The 23992-nt window shown below is 34.9% G+C and overlaps 1 protein-coding gene across 4 annotated transcripts in view; it reads left to right on the forward strand.

Moving 5' to 3' along the window:
- The window catches only part of SANBR (SANT and BTB domain regulator of CSR), a 55274-nt gene that overhangs the window by 15165 nt on the left and 16117 nt on the right, over positions 1–23992 (forward strand). For all 4 annotated transcript variants that reach the window (XM_042981452.1, XM_042981453.1, XM_042981454.1 and 1 more), the window contains 7 exons: positions 1483–1721; positions 5052–5110; positions 7628–7788; positions 12224–12310; positions 12423–12533; positions 15036–15159; positions 18611–18763. In XM_042981452.1, the coding sequence (XP_042837386.1) occupies positions 1483–1721; positions 5052–5110; positions 7628–7788; positions 12224–12310; positions 12423–12533; positions 15036–15159; positions 18611–18763 (934 nt within the window). The remainder of the gene's footprint in view (positions 1–1482; positions 1722–5051; positions 5111–7627; positions 7789–12223; positions 12311–12422; positions 12534–15035; positions 15160–18610; positions 18764–23992) is intronic.

A 23992-nucleotide genomic window follows, 5' to 3' on the forward strand; every position in this document is an offset into this window, starting at 1 on the left:
AACCATCACACAAATGAAGATATAGAACATTTTCATCATATCTGAGAGTTCATTTCTGTATTTTCAGTTCTGATAGGTTTTTTCTTCTTTTTTGTAACAGCTTTATTCATATATAATTCATATACCATAAAATTTACCCTTTTGAAATAGTTCTGGAGATGGATGGTGGTGATGATTGCATGACAGTGTGAATGTACTTAATGCCATTGGACTGTACACTTAAAAAGAGCTAATATGACAGATTATATGTTATGTGTATTTTACTACAATAAACAAAAATTCACCCTTTTGAAGTGTATAGTTCAGGGATTTTTAATTTACTCACATAGATTTTTAACTGATAGTTTTGTTTGTGTATCACAAAATTTATCAGATAATTTTCTTGCTGGGATTGTCTAGTATTTCATACTGTAGATCTAAAATCCATAGAAACATTATGCTTCATTATACAAGCATACCTTACCAGCACCTGTTTATATTTTGACCATAATTTCTTTGGAAGAACAATTTGTGAAGAGTTATTTAAATTCCTTTGACCTTGACAATAGTGTTGGTTAATAATCCTTTATCTGGGAGCCCAGTTTTGTTTCAAATATGATTTTTTTGTATTAGAAAGTTACGAAGTTCCATTGAACACATTAAATTCATATTGTAGGACAGTGTGTCTCTTTTGATTTATTCTCTTTTGTAATGACATGAAAGTAGTTGTGGATCATGCTGATATTTCTTTTTGAGGTGATCTAATTTTCAAGGGAAAGTAAATTCAAGGACTATGTATTTTTTAAGCAGTCTTTCTGATGCATCATCTAAACTTGTTCTTAAATTATTTTTAAAATATGTTAATAAACACATTGTAGTCTTAATTCTTTTAACTACATTTACTAATTTATATTTGATGAATGCATAGAAATAAACTTTCTTGCTGTTAAAAATAAGTAACCATGCTAATTTTTTGATTCTTCAATGAATGAATTTAACTGTTTTTCTTATTTATTAATAGTAATAAAATTTTAATATTTAATATTTATCTCCTCATACCCATAACCATGTAAAAGTACTGTTTTATGTTCCTCACAGGAATTAGAATGTGTTATTTAATTTTTGTGTGTGTGAATTGGTATTAGTTTTTAAAACTTTGTTATTAACTTATAACTTGAAAACTAAACTTTAAACCATGTAAATTATGAGTCCTGTAATAAAAATATTTTTGTTTTTCTAAGTTCTTAAGTTATTAGGCTTAATAAGCTTAACAGCTTAAGCTGTTAGGTCAATAACCTAACTAAATTTAGTCAAAATCTAAAATATAGATCAGGTTAGCAAGATACTTTTATGAAAAATTCTGAATGTCAAACCCTTTCAAATTTATTTATGGTCAAAACTTCCAAAAACATCTTGTTCTTGTACTTCCAATAAATGTCAGTATTCTTGGCTCCTCCTCTAAAACTCTAATAATTTCATTTCTGTGTAACATTTTTTATGAAGGCCAAACATGGTGATCCATGTATGTGATGAAGCAAAAAACTTGAAAGAAGATTTTATTTGCCCACGAGATCTTTTGATAGCAGAAATGAAGTACTTTGCTGAATATTTATCTATGGATGCCCAGCGCTGGGAAGAGGTGGACATTTCAGTTCATTGTGACGTTCACATTTTCAACTGGTTGATAAGATATGTTAAAAGGAACACTAAGGAGAATAAAGATTGTGAGATGCCCACTTTAGGTAAAAGACCATCTATTGCTTATTTTGTAGTGAAATTTATGTGTCACCTGGTAGTTGCTTCACACCAAGCATGCAATGTGGAAAATTATTTGGACATTAGTATTTGTGCCTAGATTTAGTAATCACCTTTTAGGAAACTGATACCTCATCATTTTTAGTAGATTATAGTGAATGTATGGCAAGTGGACAGGTCTCTAGATCAGCAGTTCTCATTGTATGGTACATGGACCTCTGGAGTCCTGGAGATATTTTGTTGTTTTTTTTTATTTTGAGAAGGAGAGAGAGAGAGAGAATGAGTTGGGGAGGTGCAGAGGAGGGGAGAGAGAGATTGAGAGAATCCTAAGCAGGCTTCATGCTCAGCGCAGAGCCCAATGTAGGTCTCAATCTCACAACCGTGAGATCATGACCTGAACCAAAATCAAGAGTCAGACACTCAACCAGCTGAGCCACCCAGGTGCCCCAGAGTCCTGGAGATCTTTTAGAAGGTTCACGAAGTCAAGACAATATACATAATAATACTAATATCTTACGGTCTTCTTCTTTGTTGCCATTTGTTCACATGGTATAGAAGTAATGGAGGGCACACATCTGGGCAGGGGCACCAAACTGTACTAGTGGTCATCATATTCTTGAATAACATGTGCTCATAGTTAAAAAGATAAAAAAGAAAAGAATAAATTCAGTCTCACTTTAAGAATGTCCTTGATGAAACAGTAAAGATGAGTAATTTGATTAACTCTTGACCCTTGAGCATGCATCTTTTCCATGTTCTGTGTGATGGCATGGGAGGTGCACTTCTGCACACTAGAGTGTGATGGTTGTCTAGAGGAAAAGCACTTGTGCAGTTGTTTGAGTTGCAAGCTAAACCAGCTGCTTTTTGAAAAAGAGAAAACCATTTTTACTTGAAAGAATGAGAGGCAAATTATGGTTATTCAGACTTAGGCAAGATATTTTCTTGAAAATGAATTAAGCTGATCAACTGAAGGGAAACAACTGACAGTATTTGTTGTCAATAATAAAATTCAAGGTTTCAAGTGAGAGAGTAGGAAAACTTGTATCTGCTTCCACATGCTTGACAGTTTCTCCATATTTAAAAGACTTTTCTGATGAGACTGGTGGTGATATTAACAAATGTGAGAGAGATATATATATACATATATATATTAGAGAGTGTGTGTGAGGAAGTGGTAGTGGGGGAGGGAGAAAGAGAGAATGAGAATCTTAAGCAGGCTCCATGTTCAGTGCAGAGCCCAACACGGGGCTCAATCTCATGACTCTGACGTTATGACCTGAGCCGAAATCAAGAGTGAGACTCTCAACCGACTGAGCCACACAGGTGTCCCTTATATATATTGTACAATGAAATGTTTCAACATTTAGAAGATCTGCATAACTCAGTGAACCAATATTTTCCAAATGACAGTGCGTGATGTTAAAATCATGCATGGGTCAAGCAAAGATCCATTCAAAGTGCAAGATAAATCATTTGACTTTGAGATAACAGAATAGGAAAAGTTCATTGATATGACTTCAGATTCCATAACACCTAACCTTTAAAAGAAACTATCAGTTGTTGAGTTTTGATGGACCATCAGAGAAGACTGCCCACAAACTGAATGTAGAAACAGATATAGAATCCAGCTATCTTCTCTTAAGTTGGATATCGAAGAAATTTGTAAAAAATGTCAGTGTTACTCTTGCTAATTTGTATTTTGGAAAATACAGTTATTTTTCATAAAGATATGTTAGTATATAATGAGTTTATTCTTTTAAAAGGAATTAAATATTTCAAATTTTTCCTTTTTTAATTTATACTGATAGTTCTAACCCATCTCAACAAAAAAGGAGTCTTAAGATCAAAAGCTTGGGAACCAGGGATGCCTGGCTGGTTCAGTCATTGGAGCGTGCAACTCTTGGTCTCGGGGTTGTGAGTTCAAGCTCCATGTTGGGTGTGGAGATTACTTAAAAATACAATCTTAAAAAAAGTAAAAGTTTGAGAACTGGTGTTCTAGATGAAAGGAAGAATAATGAGTAATCTTTAGTCGGGTATAGCATTGTATAGGAAATCACACTTGTAGTTTAATAAAGTCTGTGCCTTAGAATTTGCTATTTGTAGCAGTCCCAAAATATTTTTAAATTCTTATTAATAAATAAATCTATAGGGATAGTATAAACATTTTCTGAAGAAACTTATTATTAATAGATTTTAAGGATCAAATTAATGAAAAAAGATTTTGGTGGTTCTTAAATAAAAATTACAAGCTTGCTAAATAAAAATTTTCAGCCAGTTGGAGTCCAGAGATTCCAGATCACTCAGATATGGTTATGTATATGTGAAATAAAAAATTAAATTATGCAGGGAGAAAAAAAATGTTTTATCCAGCATATTTATGCATATAGTCACTCTGTAATCTTTGACCTTATATCAGTAGCTACAAACATAAACTTTTATAAAAGCAATCTTTATTCTAACCAGGAAAACCACCAGAATGCTTACTTAAATCTCTAATAGTGCAGACAAGTGGTCTTAGCTGGAATGAGCTATATTACTCTTCCCTGAGGAATTTTTCATGAGGAATTTTTCACCAGTCCCCTTCACCATTTCTTTCTATCTGAGAGCCTTTAACCTAGAATTATTGTTTAAACAAAGATTGGAATTGCTCATTTTAATCATTGCATAGTCCTTTATTTGGAAGGATTATCTCAGTACTATAATGGGAAAAATCACAATTTTTTTTTCCTTAAATATACCTCACAGGAGATGACTTAGGTTTACCAAAATAGTAGTGTCAACCAGCATTCCCCTTTCTGTGGTTATGCCTCGCCTCAGTTTGCCTTTAGGAAGTAACTTTAGCGCTTCTGTGGTAGTAAATTTTATGTTACCTTTTAGAGTCTTTTAAATAAATAATTGTTCATGACAGGTATTGTACTGCCTTTGAAATAACTTCGCTAATAACAAGTGCTTTCATTAATCATTTAAAAGATCTTCTCACTACGATTTTTTTTATGTGATAAATTAGAGTCTCAATTTTAATTATCTTTTTCTCTGATTTAGTTAAGCAGAAGTTTGCATGTGTCGTATCTTTAGCTGGAGTCTTTTTACTTAGATATAAATCTAATTCCAGGGCAGATTTACTATGTGCTTTCTCTGTACCCCATATTTTAACATTGCATTTTCTTTCTTTCGTGTATCTAAGCCATATGACGTAGTAATGTTATAATAAACTGCTCTTACAATGTAACATCCTCTTTTAAGGTGAGAAGGACCTTGTCCTGAGGAGATTGAGGTACAAATCAGAAGGAGAATTAAATTTTTTTCTTTCTTTTTAGAGCCAGGAAATGTCATTTCAATTCTTATTTCTTCAGAGTTTTTGAAAATGGATTCATTGGTAAGTATTAATAAAAGATCCAAGTTCTTTTATTCACCTATGCTTAATTTAACATACAACTTGATTTTTCCTTCAAGTGCCTAGAAATTTCTAAGACATCTTACTTAAGTAGTTGTTAATTCAAGAGTGTGATTCTGTAACTGAACTAATAGGAATTTGCTTCGCGGTGAGTTACAGCTAAGAGCCTGCATCAGGTAGAGTTGTCACACAAAGGAAACTATTTGCAGCAAATAAGGAGATCATGGGGAATTACTTCCAGAGCTTTGACTCGCCAAGGAGGGGTGAGCATTTTCTTTTATTTAGGGTTTAGGATGAACATTCATAAAGGGGAGCTCTGTCATACAAAGTAAAGGTGTGACGTAGCACAGGCATCCTGTGCTATGTTAATGAAGCTTGTGCTCCACCTAGGATGGAAACTTCAATTTTATAATGAAACAGAGGTAACTGGAAGAGGGCAAGGTTCTATGGGTTTAAACTGTATGAGGTCTTGGGTTTGTTATCTTGGGTGAGGAGTGCAGGGCCTTGCTTACTTTGGAAACAGCGATGAGAGTTTTTACCACTACTTTGGTCAGGCTATTTCCAGGCCTGGTGGAGACTGTTAGTTTTTGTGTTCTCTTTGTTCTCTTAAAATTCTTAACTGTTAAGGTCTGTGTATTTCTTTGTAATTCTGACACCTCCTAAAGGCACTTCTGTAAGAAGTGGTGCTTGGGCAAGTGGGGCACAGATCACAGAAAATATCTGGGGGCCTAAAATGACTTCTCTTGAGTCAGGAAAGCTTTGTCTCACCTTTCTTTTTCTAGGGATTCCTAACTCTTCTTACTTACAATTCCATTAGAATAAACTGCTCTTGTTCTGTTGGGAAGGGGTTAAACTAGTATGCATCATTTGTATATTACGCCTATACAGCAAACAATATATCTTCAAGGAATAGCTTACTGGTGTATTAGATGAAACTAAGCAGAATTAGCTTTACTCCAAGGTGGATTTTGCTCTAAAACCAAATTAAATGAAAATTAATTTGAATATATTTGTTCATTATTTAAGTAATTTCTTTAAGCATGTTTGGTTATTTGTGTCTTTCATTTATAAATCAGTGAATTAAAAACAATACCCAAATACTAATATAATTGTATATGTATAAACCCAATGCTAAGGTCTGTTGTTAAGGACTAGTTGATAAAACAGAAAAGCACAGTATATACAAATACGTATCAGGCTCTAACATTAAATACGTTTGTTTCTTGGGGCGCCTGGGTGGCTCAGTCGGTTAAGCGTCCGATTTCAACTCAGTTCATGATCTTATAGTCCATGAGTTCGAGCCCCACGTCAGGCCTTGTGCTGACAGCTCGGGAGCCTGGAGCCTGCTTCGGATTCTGTGTCTCCCTCTCTCTCTGCCCCTCCCCTACTCATGCTCTGTCTGTCTCACTCTCAAAAATGAATAAATGTTAAAAAAAAGTTTTTTAAATGTATTTGTTTCTTTTTATTTAATCAATTTCTTAATCATTCACATGTTTATATATGTTTGTGTTAGGGCAGAGTACTCCTTTGCTATATTAACAGATGTGAAGTTTGTTTAAAATTTTTTTTTTATGTTTATTCATTTCTGAGACAGAGACAGAGCATGAGCGGGGGAGGGGCAGAGAGAGAGGGAGACACAGAATCTGAAGCAGGCTCCAGGCTCCGAGCTGTCAGCACAGAGACTGACGCGGGGCTCTAACTCACAGACCGTGAGATCATGACCTGAGCCAAAGTCGGTCGCTCAACCGACTGAGCCACCCAGGCGCCCCTGAAGTTTGTTTATTTGAGTGTTCAAGGTTTTGCTTAGTTCTCTGTATTCTTTCTATTCTTTAGTTGCTCCCTATTTAGTTGCTGGTATTAATTGTTCCAGGGAAGGGTTATAGAAAAAAAGCAGAGATGGAAAGAATCCTTAATGTTTGAGTTTTGAAATCTAAGCCCTAAAGCATATTTTTTTTTCCCCATAACAAAATATTTGGAAGAATACATGATTAGCCAGAGCTACTTTTCCCCAAACCCCAAAGCCACCTCAAAAAGTAAATAAATATACCTCAGGTTGGAGAAAGGGGAAGAAAGTCAGAAAGCAAGCACAACACAACTGAGAAAACCCTGAAGTGACTATATTTCTGCCACTCAGAGAAGTAGAGGCTTAAAATTGCCACTAAGTCTAGTTTTAGGAAATTACATATCTTGTATACTGGAGTTTGTGGACTAAGATACATACCTGCCACAATCATGAAAGATGCTCATTGCATCATTGTTTAAAGTGTGCCAGGAAAATTGAAGATAATTTTTCTAGCTTTGTATGGGTTTGTACAACTATGGCCTGTTGGCTCACTTTGGAATAGTATAGATTAGCCCAGTATAGATTAACCTGAATGCAGTTAGTGCCTAGTAATCCATGGATCGAGCTTTTAATGAATTTTATCTTTGAAAGGTATTGAAATGACATTGTCCTTCATGCTACTCTTTTCAACATTCATTTTCTATTCTTTTTTTCAGGTTGAGCAATGTATTCAGTATTGCCACAAGAATATGAATGCCATAGTTGCTACCCCATGCAACATGAACTGTATTAATGCAAATCTTCTCACACGTATAGCTGACCTGTTCACACATAATGAAGTTGATGATTTAAAGGACAAGAAAGATAAGTTTAGGAGGTAATTTTTTTAATTTAATTTTTAACCTAATGTTCCTGTTAGAAGAAATATATTTCTATTTCATTTTAGTGAAATATTCTATTTTTAGAATATATTTAGAAATATTTCTATTTTTTTAAAGTTTATTCATTTATTTTGAGAGAAGAAGAAAGAGAGCATGAGCAGGGGAGGGGCAGAGAGAGGGGGAAAGAGAGAATCCCAAGTAGGCTTTACACTGTCAGCGTGGAGTCCAACGTGGGGCTCAGTCCCATGAACTGCGAGATCATGACCTGAGCCAAAATCAGGAGTCAGCTGCTTGACTGAGCCACCCAGTTGACCCTCTATTTTATTTTAAATGAAGTAAAATTTATCCAGAGCCAATGACTCTAGATAAAAATTAGTACTTATTTTTTACAATGTACACATGAGCATATCGTGTTAGTGAATTATGTTCAAAATGATTAAAACTGGCTTTATTATAAAGAGGAAGAGTAGTATGGGATAAGGTCGGCAGTTTAGGCGCTGTTTCAGTCACAGCAAAGAGAGTATACTTTATTCTAAATGTGAATGAGAACAGAGGAGTGGCATGATCTGTTTTTGAAGAGACCATCCTGTTGCTCTGTGGAGAATAGACTATATGGATGTGAGAAATAAGGAGACTGATGAGGAGAGGCTAGTGTGATAATCTGGTGAGAGATGAAAGAGTTTGGACTAGAGTAGGAGCAGTGGAGCTGGAAAGAAGTAGATGGATGCAGAGTGTATTATTAGAAATATTGACAGATTGCAAATGGAATAATGTGGGAAAAGAGTGTATCCTAGGATAATTACTAGGTTGAGGTTTAAGGTTGAGCAACTAAGTAGATGGTAATACCATTAATAGAGGAGAGATTGGGGTAAGGGGTTCAAGAGGTGGATAAGAGATTACTTAATATATTTAATACACGTTTTGGACATCCAGGCAAGATAGCAGAGGTAGGTGGTCATATAAGTTTGAAGCTTAGGTCAGAGATCAGAGCTTAAAATAGAAATACAAGAGTAGATAGATTTGAAACCATGGAACTGGGTGAGGTTTCTTAGCAAGACCATTCTTTCTCCACTGAATTGCAGTGGCACCATGTGTTTCCAAACTCTCCATTTTGTTCTGTTGATCTCTTCTTTTTTTTTCAATTGAAATACAGTTGACACATAATGTTACATTAGTTTCAGGTTATAACATAGTGATTTAAAAACTCTATGCATTAAGCTGTGCTTACCACGAACATAGCTACCATCTGTCACCTTACAATGCCAGTACAATCCTATGACTTACTCATTTTGTAACTGGAAGCCTGTATTTCACCCTCTCCTTCACCCCTTTTGTCCATTCCCTTACCTCCCTCCCCTCCAGCAGTTTGTTTTTTGCATTTATAGGTCTGATTCTGCTTTTTGTTTGTTCATTTATTCATTTGTTCTTTAGGTTCCACATATAAGTGAAATCATATGGGATTTTTCTCTGACTTATTTCACTTAGCATTATACCCTCTAGGTCCATCCATGTTGTCACAAATGGCAAGATCTCATCCTTTTTATGGCCAAGTAATATTCCACTGTATATACACGTATACCATATCTTTTTTATCCATTCATATATCGATGCACACTTGGATTGCTTCCATATGTTGGCTATTGTAAATAATGCTATAATAAATATACAGGTGCATATATGTTTTCAAATTAGTGTGTTTTTTTTTTTCTTCAAGTAAATACCCAGTATTGGAATTACTGGACCATATGGTAGTTCTGTTTTCAGTCTTTTGAGGAACTCCCTTCTGTTTTCCATAGTGGTTGCACCAAGTTACATTCCCATCAACAGTGCACAAGGGTTCCTTTTTCTCCACATCCTTGCCATCACTTGTTATTTCTTGTCTTTTTATTCTAACCATTCTGACACATGTAAGATGATATCTCATTTTGGTTTGGATTCACATTTCCCCCTCATGATTAATGATGTTGACATCTTTTCATGTCTGTTGGCCATGTGTATGTCTTCTCTGGGAAAGTGTCTATTTACTTTTCCAATCATTTTTTAATTGGATTGTTTTTTGGGGTGTTGAGTTGTATAAGTTTTTTATATATTTTGGATATTAACCTCTTATTGGATGTATCATTTCAAATATCTTCTCCCATTCAATAGGTTGCCTTTTTGTTTTGTTGATGATCTCCTTTGCCATGCAAAAGTTTTTTATTTTGGTGTAGTAACGGTAGTTTATTTTTGCTTTTGTTTTCCTTGCCTAAGGAGACATATCTAGAAAAAAGTTGGAAAGGTCAATGTCAAAGAAATTGACTGTGTTTTCTTCTATGAGTTTTATGGTATCAAGTCTCTCGCTGAGGTTTTTAATCTGTTTTGAGGGGGTTTTTTTGTGTATGGTGTGAGAAAGTGATCCGATTTCATTACTTTGCCTGTAGCTGTCTAGTCTCATTGATTTTTTTTGTCTGTATTGGTATCAGTAGCCCACTGCCTTAATTACAGTGGCTTCATAATATTTTTTGGTATGTAGTAATCTAAATTCTCCAGCTTAGCCTTTTTTCAAGATTGCCATTTTGGCCATGTTAAGTCCTTTCCATTTTTGCATAATTTATATGGAATCAGCCTGCTCATTTTCTCTTTCTGTCTCTCTCTCATAGACACACACACACACACACACACACACTTGCTGGAGTTTGATGTTAACATTGATTATATTTGAAAAGATTTGAGATCTCAATTGTACTGGCTCTTTCAGTCCATGAACATGGTATAACCCTCCATTTATCTTAGCAACATTTTATAGTTTTCAGTGTAGAGATATTTTTCTTTCTTTTTTTTAATTCCTAGGTAAAAATTTTTTGGTGCTATTTTAAATGCTATTTATTTATTTAATTTTCCAATTGTTAGCAAGAGAATATTGATAAAGACTATCCAATATTTAGAGGTTCAACAGAGGAGTGGCCATTTAGTGGCCTGAGAAGCAGGAGCCAGTGAGTCAAAGGGAAGATAAAAGGAAAGATAGTTTCAAAAGTGGAGAAGTGATTGGGGCGCTGGCTGGCTCAGTCAATAGAGCATGCAACTCTTGATCTCAGGGTTGTGAGTTCAAGCCCTACACTGGGTACAGAGATTACTTAAAAATAAAATCTTAAAAAAAAAGAAGTGGGGAAGTGATTAAGTGATCAAATGTGTAGAATGCAGCTACCATGTAGAGTAAAATGAGGACAGAAATGTGACCAATTAGATTTAGACAAACTTTTTTCCCGATGTTTTGCTCTAAATGAATGCTAAAAATTTTAGCAGTTAGCCATTAGGGATAGGTAGGCCCAGGAGACGATTTTTTTTTAAGGTAGATACTAGATAATGTTTATATGCTAATCAAAATGATTCATTCCAGAGGGGGAAATTGCTAATGCAGGGGGTTATACAAAAGTTTAGTCCTTAGGGGAGATGAGACAGAGGGCAATTATCTGAGAGCTAAATACTTAAAAATGGGATTAATATCCTAAATCCAGACCTAGCCTCAAGACATACACTTCGAATTAATGACATAAGACTTAAAGTTTGCTCATAGTATGTATAATCAATAAGTTTTTGTTAATATATATCAATTGCTTAATGCTATATCTGGCACTCTTTAAAAACACTATTCATTTAACCCTCATAAAACCTTGTGAATTTGGGATTATTAATCCCATTTTATTTTATTTTTTTAATCTTTATTTATTTTTGAGAGAGAGAGACAGAGTGTGAGTGGGGGAGGGAGGGAGAGTGAGGGAGAGAGGGAGATGCAGAATCCAAAGCAGGCTCCAGGCTCTGAGCTGTCAGCACAGAGCCTGATACAGGCTTGAACTCACAAACCACGAGATCATGACCTGAGCTGAAGTTGGACACTTAACCTGAGCCACCCAGGCACCCCATATTAACCCCATTTTATAGATGAGAAAACAACGTTCAAATATGCCAAGTTATTATTGGTAGACCCAGGATTCTTAAGTTTTCAAGTTCCTCAAACTTGAATATTTTTACCAAATATTCTTGTGAAAATACATTCTTTTTTTTTTTATGTGTATTTATTTTTGAGAGAGAGAGTGCACAAAAGTGGGGGAGGGACAGAGAGAGGAGGAAACACAGAGCTGTCAGTGCAGAGCCCAACCCAGAACTCAAACCCACGAAGTGTGAGATCATGACCTAAGCTGAAGTCAGACATTTAACCAGTTGAGCCACTCAGGCGCCCCTGAAAATACATTCTTAATTAAGCAGTTCTCATTAATAGGTTTATTTACTTAGAACACTATAAATATATCGTAAATCCCCAGAGTGGCTCTCTAAGGATTTATTAATTTTATTTTCTACATATGCAGGTAGATCAGTATTTATTTTCATCACTATCAAGTAATTTTCATAATGTAAACATAGAAAATTAATTTGTCCATCATTTGTTGTTAATAGTAAACTTTTTTGTAAGAAGATTGAAAGACTTTTTGATCCTGAGTACTTGAACCCAGATTCTCGGAATAATGCAGCGACATTATACAGGTATGGTGATGTATTTTTCTTTGATATTCTGTACAGTGCAGCTGAATTCTTTAATTTTACTACATTTAAAATTTTTCTCCTTGGATATTTTTGTATGTTCTTTGTGTTATAGATGCTGTTTGTGTAAGAAACTTTTAACAAAAGAAACAGAAAGAAGAATTCCTTGCATTCCTGGAAAAATCAATGTGGATCAACATGGAAATATTATCTACATTCACATAAGGTGCAGTAACATTAAATATAGCTTTTAAATGTGAATTACTAGTGTTTGTCTAAAAACATAACTAGTATTATAAGGCATAGGATAACATTTTTCTCTGAATGTAATCCAACTTTGAGTTAGAAAGATGCTACTTGCGGGGTGCCTTGGTGGCTCAGTTGGTTAAGCATCCAACTTTGGCTCAGGTCATGATCTCACGATTCGTGAATTTGAACCCCACATTGGGCTCTGTGCTGACAGCTCAGAGCCTGGATCCTGCTTCGAATTGTGTCTCTCTGCCCCTCCCCTGCTTGCCTGTCTCTGTCTATCAAAAATACATAAACATTTGGGGCGCCTGGGTGGCTCAGTCGGTTCAGTGTCCGACTTCAACTCAGGTCATGATCTCACAGTTCATGAGTTGGAGCCCCATGTCAGGCTCTGTGCTGACAGCTCAGAGCCTGGAGCCTGCTTCCGATTCTGTGTCTCCCTCTCTGTCTGCCCCTCCCCCGTTCACGCTCTGTCTCTCAAAAAGTGAGTAAATGTTAACAACAACAAAAAAAATACATAAACATTTTTTAAAAATTTAAAAAAAGATGCTACTTTCAAAACAAAGTTTTGCAAAAGTTTTATTTTATTTACTAAGTAAATTTCATGATTTTTTAAACTTTAAAATAGTAAAAATTATTCTTGAAAGATATTCTGGTCACTGCCATTAAAAATTATTTCCCTAACAGATTTTATTTATGCAAATGTTATATTGAATTTGACAGAGAACCAAATTTACTTTCAGGTAAATTTTGGCGAATGAGGAAATTGTCTTTAAAATTGAATTTTCCATAATCTATTTCTTCTTCATACTTTGTCAGTATTTCATTAGTTACGTAGTCTTTTCTTATTCCCCTTTAGGTTCAAAACTAGTTCTCATTATCAGTTGGGGGGAGAGTGTTGCAAGTTGGTATAATATCTCAGAAAAGCAAAAATTCTGAAATGTATGTATTTTCTAAAAATATCTTCCTGCTAGGAATTTCTCCAAAGAGGTAATGTTAGATTTGTGAAAGCACTCAACAAGAGCATTTATCGCTATATTGTTTAAATAGAAAAAAAGGGAAACATCCAAATGATTAAGTGAATTAAAATATATCCATGTAGTAGTATATCTATATGTAACATATCTAATCCATTCTCAATGTGCAGCCTTTGAGAATAATGTTGTAAAAGAATGTATACTTACGTAGCAAGTTGTTAGTCGTGAATTAAGTGGGGGGAAGAAAGTTCATAAAACTAGAAACATTTCGCCAAAGTGTAAACTGTGGTGTTACCTTTAAGTAATAATATTATGGATGCTTTTAATTTTGTTTGTTTTTTTCTTCTATGATAAAAATGTATAGCACTTTTGTTCACTATAAATGTTAAATTGCATATTTTAAACATTAAAACAAATATAAACACATATGACCCTAGTATTAATAGCATAGTCATGTTTATTTTATTTTTATTTTTTTAAGTTTATTTTCTTAGTAATTTCTACACCCAACATAGGGCTTGAACTCATGGCCCTGAGATGAAGAGTTCCATGCACCTCCAACTGAGCCAGCCAGGCACCCTTTACAGTCATGTTTAAAATGTTTCATTTTTGTCTTCATATGACAATCAGGGAAATCTTCATTAGTTATTGTAAGCACCTAGGATGTTATACTTCTTTGTCTTAAGACTTGATTTCACCTTTTGGAAAGCACTTTCATTCTGACAGCAATAACTATTAATACTATTTGAAAAAAATTGATATTGACTTCAACATCCATTTTTGATTTATTTAAAGCATTTCCGTGCAAGTTAGCTGTTGATATTTTTTCCGTTGTCTTTAATTAAAACAGATGTGCCTATGTAATTTGTAATAACATCATGACATCCTGTTATTTGTTGAACTAAGGACAAAAATAGCAAAAGTTCAAAAGATTAAGGGATTTGGAAAAAATAGGAACATGAGTTACATATGGACATAGCCAATAGGGTTTTAAGCCTTTGCTATTTTTTAAGTTTATAACTTAAAAATGTATGTTACTAAGACCTGATTATATATTACTATATTATTGAATTATTGGAGAATTCCTTTTGAAAATAATATAAATAATATATTAATGAAATGTTTAGAATCACCAATAATTAATAACAACTTATTCTATAATATGTACAATTAGAATAAAGGTTCTATTTAGCAACATATGCCTAAGTCTCAACTGTTAGTCTGCTCAAACTACATTTAACATAGCTCAGCAAAATAATTTGTATAGTTTAGCAAAATAATTTGGCGTTCAATCTTTTATATCTTTTTCTTGTGTCCACACAAAAAGAGAATAAACAAACTCCAAATGAAATTTTATCTACTGTCAGTATAGTCCATCCCACAACCAACATTTGGGGAATGTTATTGGAAATAAGCCACAAATTTAAAAACATGTACTGAAAACAAATTGTTTATATTACTTGCTTGTAAAATAAGATAATAATTGAGGCTCTTTTCCCCAGGGATAAGACTTGGGATGTTCATGAGTATTTGAATAGTCTTTTTGAAGAATTAAAATCTTGGAGAGATGTATATTGGCGCTTGTGGGGAACAGTCAACTGGCTAACTTGTTCAAGATGTTATCAGGTGAGGGTTTTTTTTTTTTCTTTTTAATATCTTGTTCTGTAAACATTCATAGCGGGCTCTCCCTTTTTTTGTTTTTGTTTTTTTTTTCTTTCAAGATTTTGTTTGTAAGTAATCTCTGCATCCAACATGGGGCTTGAATTCACAACCCCAGGATCAGGCATTGCATACTCTACTGACTGAGCCAACCAGGCACCCCGCATAGTAGGCTTTTTTAATACAGGATGTTTAACTAGTATGTTTGGATGTGTTTTGACAATATCTGACATCTTTTTAAAGAAACTAGTGGCAAAAACGGTAACACTATTAAACATTCCTTCCATCTGGTTTCATCTCTCTTACTGTGTATCTTTGTCTTCCTTTTTACTTTCATTGCTGAAACAATCAACACCTTGCCTCATTTTTAGAAAACCAACAGGTTTTAAGTGACCCAATCTGTTTTTTCAGTGGGAAAAAAAACAACAAAATCCTTACTACCTTTAGTTATTTTAAGCCAGACTTTCTCTGTTAGCCCATTAATTTCTTCAAAAATTCAGAAACACTTTGTAGATATGGTACTATTGATATGTGCTCTTCTTATTGTAGCTTATTGTAGTTGTGTTCCCAAAAAGGTTAAAAGATTTTGTTCATTTTTTAAAAATAAATGAAGTCTGTAATAAAACCACAAGAAGCTTACTATATGAAGGTACCTGTAATAAATAATTTTATAAAATAAATAGATTTTAATAGGTTACAGTCATTCCTAATTAGTGTTAGGTATAAATCTAGAGTGTTCTACATAAAATTTTTTATAAATCCCTAATATCTCCTTTCCTCACTAATTTTCCTCTCTCACTTGAGTAATAATTTTTGGTAAATAGAAAGAAGAGCATCTTATCAGAACCATCAGAGTGAGTTTTTTCAAACTGTGTAAGTTTCCACCCAGTGAACTCTAGTCCCCACAATTTTTAATTGGATTTTTTTTAAGAGACAGCATGAGAAAAGGGGGAGGGGCAGAGGAAGAGGAAGAGAGAATCCTGAACAGGGATCAACCTCAATATCATAACCTGAGCCAAAATCAAGAGTTGGATGCTTAACCAACTGAGCCAACCAGGCGCCCCCATAATAAATACTAAATATTATAACTCACTCTTCAATATGCTATAAAAAAGTGAAAAAAATCCCTCACATTTTCTGTGTTCTAAATGCTAAATAAGTTAGATTTTAGAAGCCTGATAGCCTTGATTATTAGTGATACTCCATTGTAGGGAAGACTACTACATACACCAGCCTGACAGTAAATAGTGCTGGTGAGGGTGTGGAGCAACTAGAACTCTCATACATAGCTGGTAGGAATGCAAAAGGACTCAAGGACTTTGGGAAACTGTTAGGCATGGTAAATGTTAAACTTACATTAGCCACACAATCCAGCAATCCTACTTCTAGGTAATTACCCAAGAGAAATAAAAACCTATGTTCACATGAAAACCTGTATGGAAATGTTTATTATGGTGGCTGTTTTCATAATGGACCCAAAGTAGGACACTATAAAGTCCTTCATGGGTGGGTGGATAAACATACTGTGATGCATTTATACATCACTAAAAAGGAATAAACTGACACATAAAACAGTGTGCATAAATTTCAAATCCATTTTCTAAGTAAAAGAAGCCAGACTCAAAAAGCTAAATACAGTATGATTCTAGTTACATGACATTCCGGAAGAGCCAAAACTATAGAAACAGTAAACAGATCAGTGTTGCGTGAGGCTAGTGTGGAAGAAGGAACTCAAAAGGGGCCTAGGGGAGTCTCTAGGCTGATGGAAGTGGCTTAGGCTTTGACTGTGGTGGTAGTTATGTGACTAAATGCATTTGTCACACCTCATAAAAAGGATGAAGTTTACTGTATAAGGATAAATTTTACTATATGAATGTTACACTTCAATAAATCCAATTAGGGGTGCCTGGTGGTTCAGTCAGTTAAGTGTCCGACTCTTGATTTTGGCTCAGGTCGCCATCTCAGGGTCTTTAGATCAAGCCCTGCGTCAGGCTGTGGGCTGTGATGGAGCCTGCTTGGTATTCTCTCTCTCAAAATAAATAAACACTTAAAAAATATATATTACGGAGAGTTTATAAACCCATAAAATAGTTCATATGCAAAATATTTTGTGTATGTGCACCCTATAGCTTTAATCAGACTCCATATTTTTAAATTAAAAACCATTTGAAAATCATAATGGGAACTAACAGCAAAGACTTTTGAATATAGACTGATGAAGTTTTGGGGTGATGGTGGGGATCATGGGGCTTGGAGCTGATGGCCAAGAAAGAATTCTTGAAGATGTCTTTGGTGCAAAAAAGGTGACTTTATTAAAGCACAGGGACAGGACCCATTGGCAGGAAGAGCTGCATTGGGGTTGTGTAGAATGGCTGGTTATATACCATGGACTTGGGATAGGTAAAGTCAAAGAGAAGTTTCCAAAGAGACTTTCATATGCTAAAGACTTACTGGAGACCTATCAAGCTAAGGTTGTTTTTCCCTCTAGCAAAGCATTAACATTAAGACAGTAGGGGAGTTCCTGGACTTTAGGCTATTGAGGAGATTGCCTTTTTCTTGTGAACTGATGGAGACTCTTATTAGTTTAACCATTTGGAGGTTTGTTTTTTTTTTCCTTTCCTGTTTTTGGAAGTGTCCAGGAGATATCATACATGGCCCACCTTGAGGGAGTGTGCTGTTAGCCTGTACTTTGCTGTCAGCTTGCCCCGTGCTCCCTCATCATAGACTATCTTTTACTGCTTTTAGGTTCAACATCAGTGCTTAAAATTGTTAATTTTTAAATTTTCTTTAAATTATTTTACGAACTTAAAACACATCTGAAAACTATTAATTTTATAATTAAACCTTGGTCAGTTTTTGACCAGTGATTTAGAATTGTTCCATAGTTTTCACTAATATTGGTGCTAAATATTTATCTTAAAAAATATGTCTAGGAATAATCAAGTGAGGCAAATTTTATTTCATTTTTTTCCTTGGAAAACTTTTCATGTGATTAGCCATTTATAAAATTAGATGTACATCGAGATCAACTTAATGCACCTGAATTTTGAATGAAGTATTTTTATTCTTGCTTTTTAATAGCTTTACTGAGGTATAATTACCTGCCATATAATTAATTCATTTTAAATGTACAATTCAATGATTTTTAGTAAATTTACAGAGTTGTGTAACCATTACCACCATCCAATTTTAGTACATTTCCATCATTCCGAAAAGGTCCCTTGTGTCCATTTGCTGCCATTTCCCAGTCTATCTCCAACCCTAGGCAACCTCTAATCTACTTTGTATCTCTAAAGATTTGTTTTTCTGTACATATTATGTAAATGGAATATACATTATGTGTCTTAAGTAAAAATTTTTTGAGATGTATAATTTCATGGTGGGAATAATCATTGCTTTTATATATTTCTTTTTTCAGGCTTTTCTCTGTATAGAATTTTCACATTGTCAGTATCACTCAGAAACAGTGGTTTATCCAACTGCAGCAAGTTCACTGAGTACTGTTGGCACTGGTATTTATCCCTGTTGTAACCAAAAGGTTCTTCGGTTTGATCCCACTCAGCTAACAAAGGTAAATTTTGTTTTTTGTTGTTTTGGGGTTTTTTAGATTTTATCTATTTATTTATTTATTTTAATTTTTAAGTTTATTTATTTATTTTGAGAGAGAGGGATGGAGAGAGTGCGTGGGAGGAGCAGGGAGAGAGGGAGAGAGAATCCCAAGCAGGCTCTGCGCTATCAGCCCAGAGCCTGATACAGGGCTTGAACCCATGAACTGAGATCATGACCCAAAAGTGTAGTATAAAGTACAAAGTATAAAGGTGATACATTCCTGTAGGAAGGACTTTAAAGAATATAAAAAATAAGTATAGTAAAAAGTAGGAGACCCTCTTTACACCACTCCCTTGTTCTGCATCTTGTCTTAGAGGTAACCAGTTAACAGTTTCCTTTCAGACATTTTATACATTTCAGACACAAATTATATGCAATGTTTTGGTATTGGAAATCTGATCATACTATTCATACTATTCTGCCCTTTTAGATCAACAGTATACTTAGGTTATCTTTCATTTTCTTTTACTGCAGTTTAATATCCTAAGCCGTGCATATATCACAATTTATTTAACCATCCTCCTGTCGATCAACATTTAGATTATTTCCAGATTGATGGTATTACAGTGTTGTAATGAACATCCTTGCACATATATCTTGGTACAATATGTGAGTATTGCTGTAGGTTAGAGTCCTTGATCCGTAACACTTTTGAAAAGGTTATATAATTAGATTTCATAAATGGGGGGGAAAGAATCTAAAGCTCTTCCTCCTCCTTCTCTTCCTCATCCATACAGCAGTTATTTATAAAGCACCAAAGCTGTTTCACACACTGTGCAAGTCAGAGAATAATCTAATTTCTGTAAAATTAGATTGTTTCCGCTTTCGTGGAGCTTTTAGTTCATACAGTACTATCAAAAGGAAAAAAAAAAGCATGCAAGGAAATGTTTGAAGAAGTACACAGGGCCGTAAATATCTATAATAGGCTGGTCTGATGTGGGCATTCAAGTCAAGGAGTTGGCATTCAGTTGAGATCTGAAGAATGGATAGGAGTATATGAGGTAAAGAGGAAAAGAAAGAGCATTCTAATCTGAATACCAAAGCCAAAAGGAACACAGTGAATGAGAGAGACTGAAAGAAACTGCCTTTTGTAGAAAACATATAGTTTGAGAAAAAGTTGGCAGGGTAAATAGGCCCTGCAGGGCCAGGACCTTGTAGGCCATGTTACAGTTTTTTCTTTATTTTGTATTTTGAAAATCACTTACAGTGTGGATGGAGAGTGGCTTGGGAATAGTAAGTGCAGTCAGGTACAAGAGGAAGTTACCGTGGTAGTCTTAGAGAGAGATGATAGTTTGGCCTAGGGTCGTAGAGATGAATTCAGTATTTAGGAAGTAAAACTGAAATGGCCTGGTGGATTATACCACAGAGGAAGAAGGAGTCGAGGATAACTCAGTTTCTTGCTTGTGCTCCTGGGTGGTGATAGTGCTGTCTACTGACGAGGAAACAAGAAGGGAATCCGGTTTGGAGAGAAGCTCATGAGTTTTGCTTTGGACAGTCTGAGATTGAGGTGTCTAACAAAGAGTGTTAGATGCATGGGTCTTAGGGCTCAGAGAATTGGCTGCCTGGAGGTGATAATTTTAAGTCTCCTTGCAAATAAGTAAGAATTGAAACCAGCAGGTATGGGTAAGCATAAGAAGAGCAGATAGCCTAAGGCAGAGCCCAGAGAGACTCCCAGAGTTTAATGGCTGGATAGAGAAGTGTGAGCCTGCAAACGAAAGTGATCAGGAGCAGCTGGAATAATAGGAGGAAAACCAAGGATGTTGTCGTGAAAGTCAAGGGAGTAGTATTTAAAGAAAGAAAAAGTGGACCATGATGCCAAATACTGGTAGAATAATGAAAGATATGTGTCCTTTGGCTTTGGTAACCTGGAATTCATAAGTGTAACAATCTGTTTTGTCAAAGTGCTAGATCCCAAAGCCAGATTGGTAAGGGTTGCAGAGTGAGTGAGTGGAAGAAGAACAAATGTGCACAATGTGAATAGCAACTCTTTTGGGAAATTTGAAAAAGGTAGAAAGTAAGTCAGTATTACGTTATAGATATTTGTTTATTGTTTCTGCTTTATTTTGTTTTGATAGGAGAGACCTTTTTATTTTTTTATTTTTATTTATTTATTTTTTTAAACGTTTATTTATTTCTGAGAGAGAGAGAGACAGAGACAGAGCATGAACGGGGGAGGGGCAGAGAGAGAGAGGGAGACACAGAATCTGAAGCAGGCTCCAGGCTCTGAGCCATCAGCCCAGAGCCCGATGTGGGGCTTGAACTCACAGACCGTGAGCTGAGCTGAAGTCGGACGCTTAACCGACTGAACCACCCAGGTGCCCCAGGAGAGACCTTTTTAAAAGGCAGTGGGAAGGATCCAGTTGAGGAAGAGAGGTTGATAAGTATAAGGCTATGAGGATACAGGGTAGGGTGGGATCATAAGCACATGTGGCAATCTCAGTTTAGACAGGAGGAAGGGCAGTTCCTCTGTTGTAACAGTAGAGAAGAGTAGAATGGTTGCAGATATTAGTAAAATTGTGTTTTTGTCATTTAGATAAATTTTTCCAATCTAATGCCTTTCCTGTTCTCTATATAGTAGGGGGTAAAGCCATCTGCTAATAATAAGGGGAAAGGGAAGGTTTGAAGTAGTCTTTTTGGAAAACATGAGAGTGAATTTTCCAGAGAAAGGTTGTAGGTTAGTAAGCAGTTTGAGATCCCATGGGAGATTGGTAATCATAAATTTACAATGAAACCCAACATGTCTTTTATGTTACTCTCTCTAGCACCCCTAAGCTGGTTGAGTGCAAACATGGAGAAAATGGGTAGTTGAGGTCATCCAGAATTGGGGTTTTGCCAGATGGGTATGATTAGATTTACTGCCAAGGAATTTGGGTTATTAGCAAATTTAAGCTCAGTGGCAAATTTAAGCTCAGTGGCAAATTTAAATTTAACAGGAGATTAGATACAACTGGAAGATAAAAGTCAGAAGAAACTATCCAGAATGAAGCACAGAGAGACAAAATGATGAGAAATCTAAAAGTAAGAAACCTAGAGAGTGCATGTCATTTTTTAAATTGTGGTAAAATAAACATAAAAATTTCCATCTAAACTGTTTTTCAAGTGTACGGCCCAGTAGTATTAAGTATATTCACACTGTTGTACAACCAGTCTCCAGAACTCTTTCCTCTTGCAAAAACTGAAATTCTATAGCCAAGCAACATTCTCCATTCCCCCTCCCCTCAGTGCCTGGCAACTCCCATTATATTTTCTGTCTCTACAAATTTGAATTCTCTAAGTACCTCATATAGTAGTATTCTACACTATTTATCTTTTTATGTAAGAAGCACTAATTTCTTAATGGGGTTCCCAATAGAAATAAAAAGAGAATGTATTAGAGGCAAAATTTGAAGAGATAACGGCTGAGATACTTCAGAATTATTGAAAGATTTTAATTTATAGATTCAAGAATTCCAGGGGTGCCTGGGTGGCTCAGTTGGTTGAGTGTTGGACTCTTGATTTTGGCTCAAGTCATGATCCCAGGGTTGTGGGATTGAACCCCACATTGGGCTTCACATTGAGCATGGAGTATGCTTAAGATTCTCTCTCTCTCTCCCTCTCCCCTTCCCCCCTGCTCTCTCTCTCTTTAAAAAAAATAAATAAAGTAAAATAAATAAAAAAATAAAAAGAATTCTGGTGATTCCCTTTAATGGAATTGTTGAAGCACTATATTGTACACTTAAAACTAATATAACACTGTGTGTTAACTAACTGGAATTAAAAACAAAAAAAAAAATTCCAGTGACTTCCAGTAAAAATGGTAGGAAATCCATACCTGCACATATCAGAGTGAAACTGCAGACAACAAAAGAAAACATTTAAAAGCAGCCAGATGGAAAAAGTAGATTCCCTTCAAAACATCAATAATGAGAGTTCACATCTCAAAATGGTGGCAATGGAAGCCAGAGTATAGTTCCTTCAGTCTTTAGTGTACCAAAAGAAATAGTTAATATTCTAGAAATCTGTGCCTTCCTTAAATATCCTTCGAGAGTGAAGACAAAATAAAAGCATTTTTAGGCAAAGAAAAATTGAAGGAATTTTCAACCAACGAATTGCTTTAAAGGAGATACTAATGATGTTCTCAAGATACAGGAAGGAATGAAGACCAAAGAAAAAAATTGATATATTGGTAAATCTAAATGAACATTGACTATATTAAGCAATGATGGTAACACTTTATGTGTGTGTGTGTATGTTTGTAATAAATATAGGACTATATAAGTAAAACAGAAAATTTAAAATAATTGACACATACTCTAGATTTTAATGTATAATTTTAAAACCCACAACAATAGCCTGTAGATTAGAAGGATGTTAAAGTGGAGGTCTGACAGTTTAAAAGGTCTTGCATTGTTTAAGAGAAGAGGTATTAATGGAGTGCCTGGGTGGCTTAGTCAGTTGAGCATCTGACTTCAACTCAGGTCATGATCTCATAGCTTCTGAGTTTGAGCCCCGTGTCAGGCTCTGTGCTGACAGCTCAGAGCCTGGAGCCTGCTTCGGATTCTGTCTCTCTCTCTCTCTCTCTCTACCCCTCCTCTGCTCATGCTCTGTCTCTTTGTCTCTCAAAAATAATAAACATTAAAAGAAAAATTAAAAAAAAACAGGAGGTATTAACAAATTAGACTTTGATAAGTCAAGGACACATGTTATAAGTTCTAGGGTAACCACTAAAAGGACAAAAGAATGTATAACTTCCAAATTAATGTATATAAAGGGAATGATTTAAAAAAAAATCTTAGCAAATTTAGAAATAAAAGGGAAATAACACAATCCAATAAAGAATAGATAATACACAACTTAAAACAAATGTCACACTTAATAGTGAAATGTAGAAAAGTTTTCCTTTGAAATTAGGAGTAAGATAAGGGTGAGCATTGTTACAACAGTTCTATTCAAATTGAACTGGAGGTCCTAGACAGTATATTAATGCAAGAAAAAAATAAAAAGTGTAAGGATCAAAAAGGAACTGTCATAATTTGCAGATCACATTGTGAACATAGAAAATCCTGAAGAATCTTCAGATAAATTATTAGAATTAATAGGAATTTAAGATTGATCTGTTAAAAATCATTTACAAAAACCATTTTTATTTCTATAAACCAAACAAGGTTAGAAGATCAAATTTATAAAAAGAAACCATTTACAGTAGTCTCAA

This window comes from Panthera tigris, chromosome A3, assembly GCF_018350195.1.
Source record: "Panthera tigris isolate Pti1 chromosome A3, P.tigris_Pti1_mat1.1, whole genome shotgun sequence".
NCBI classification, from domain to species: Eukaryota; Metazoa; Chordata; class Mammalia; order Carnivora; family Felidae; genus Panthera; species Panthera tigris.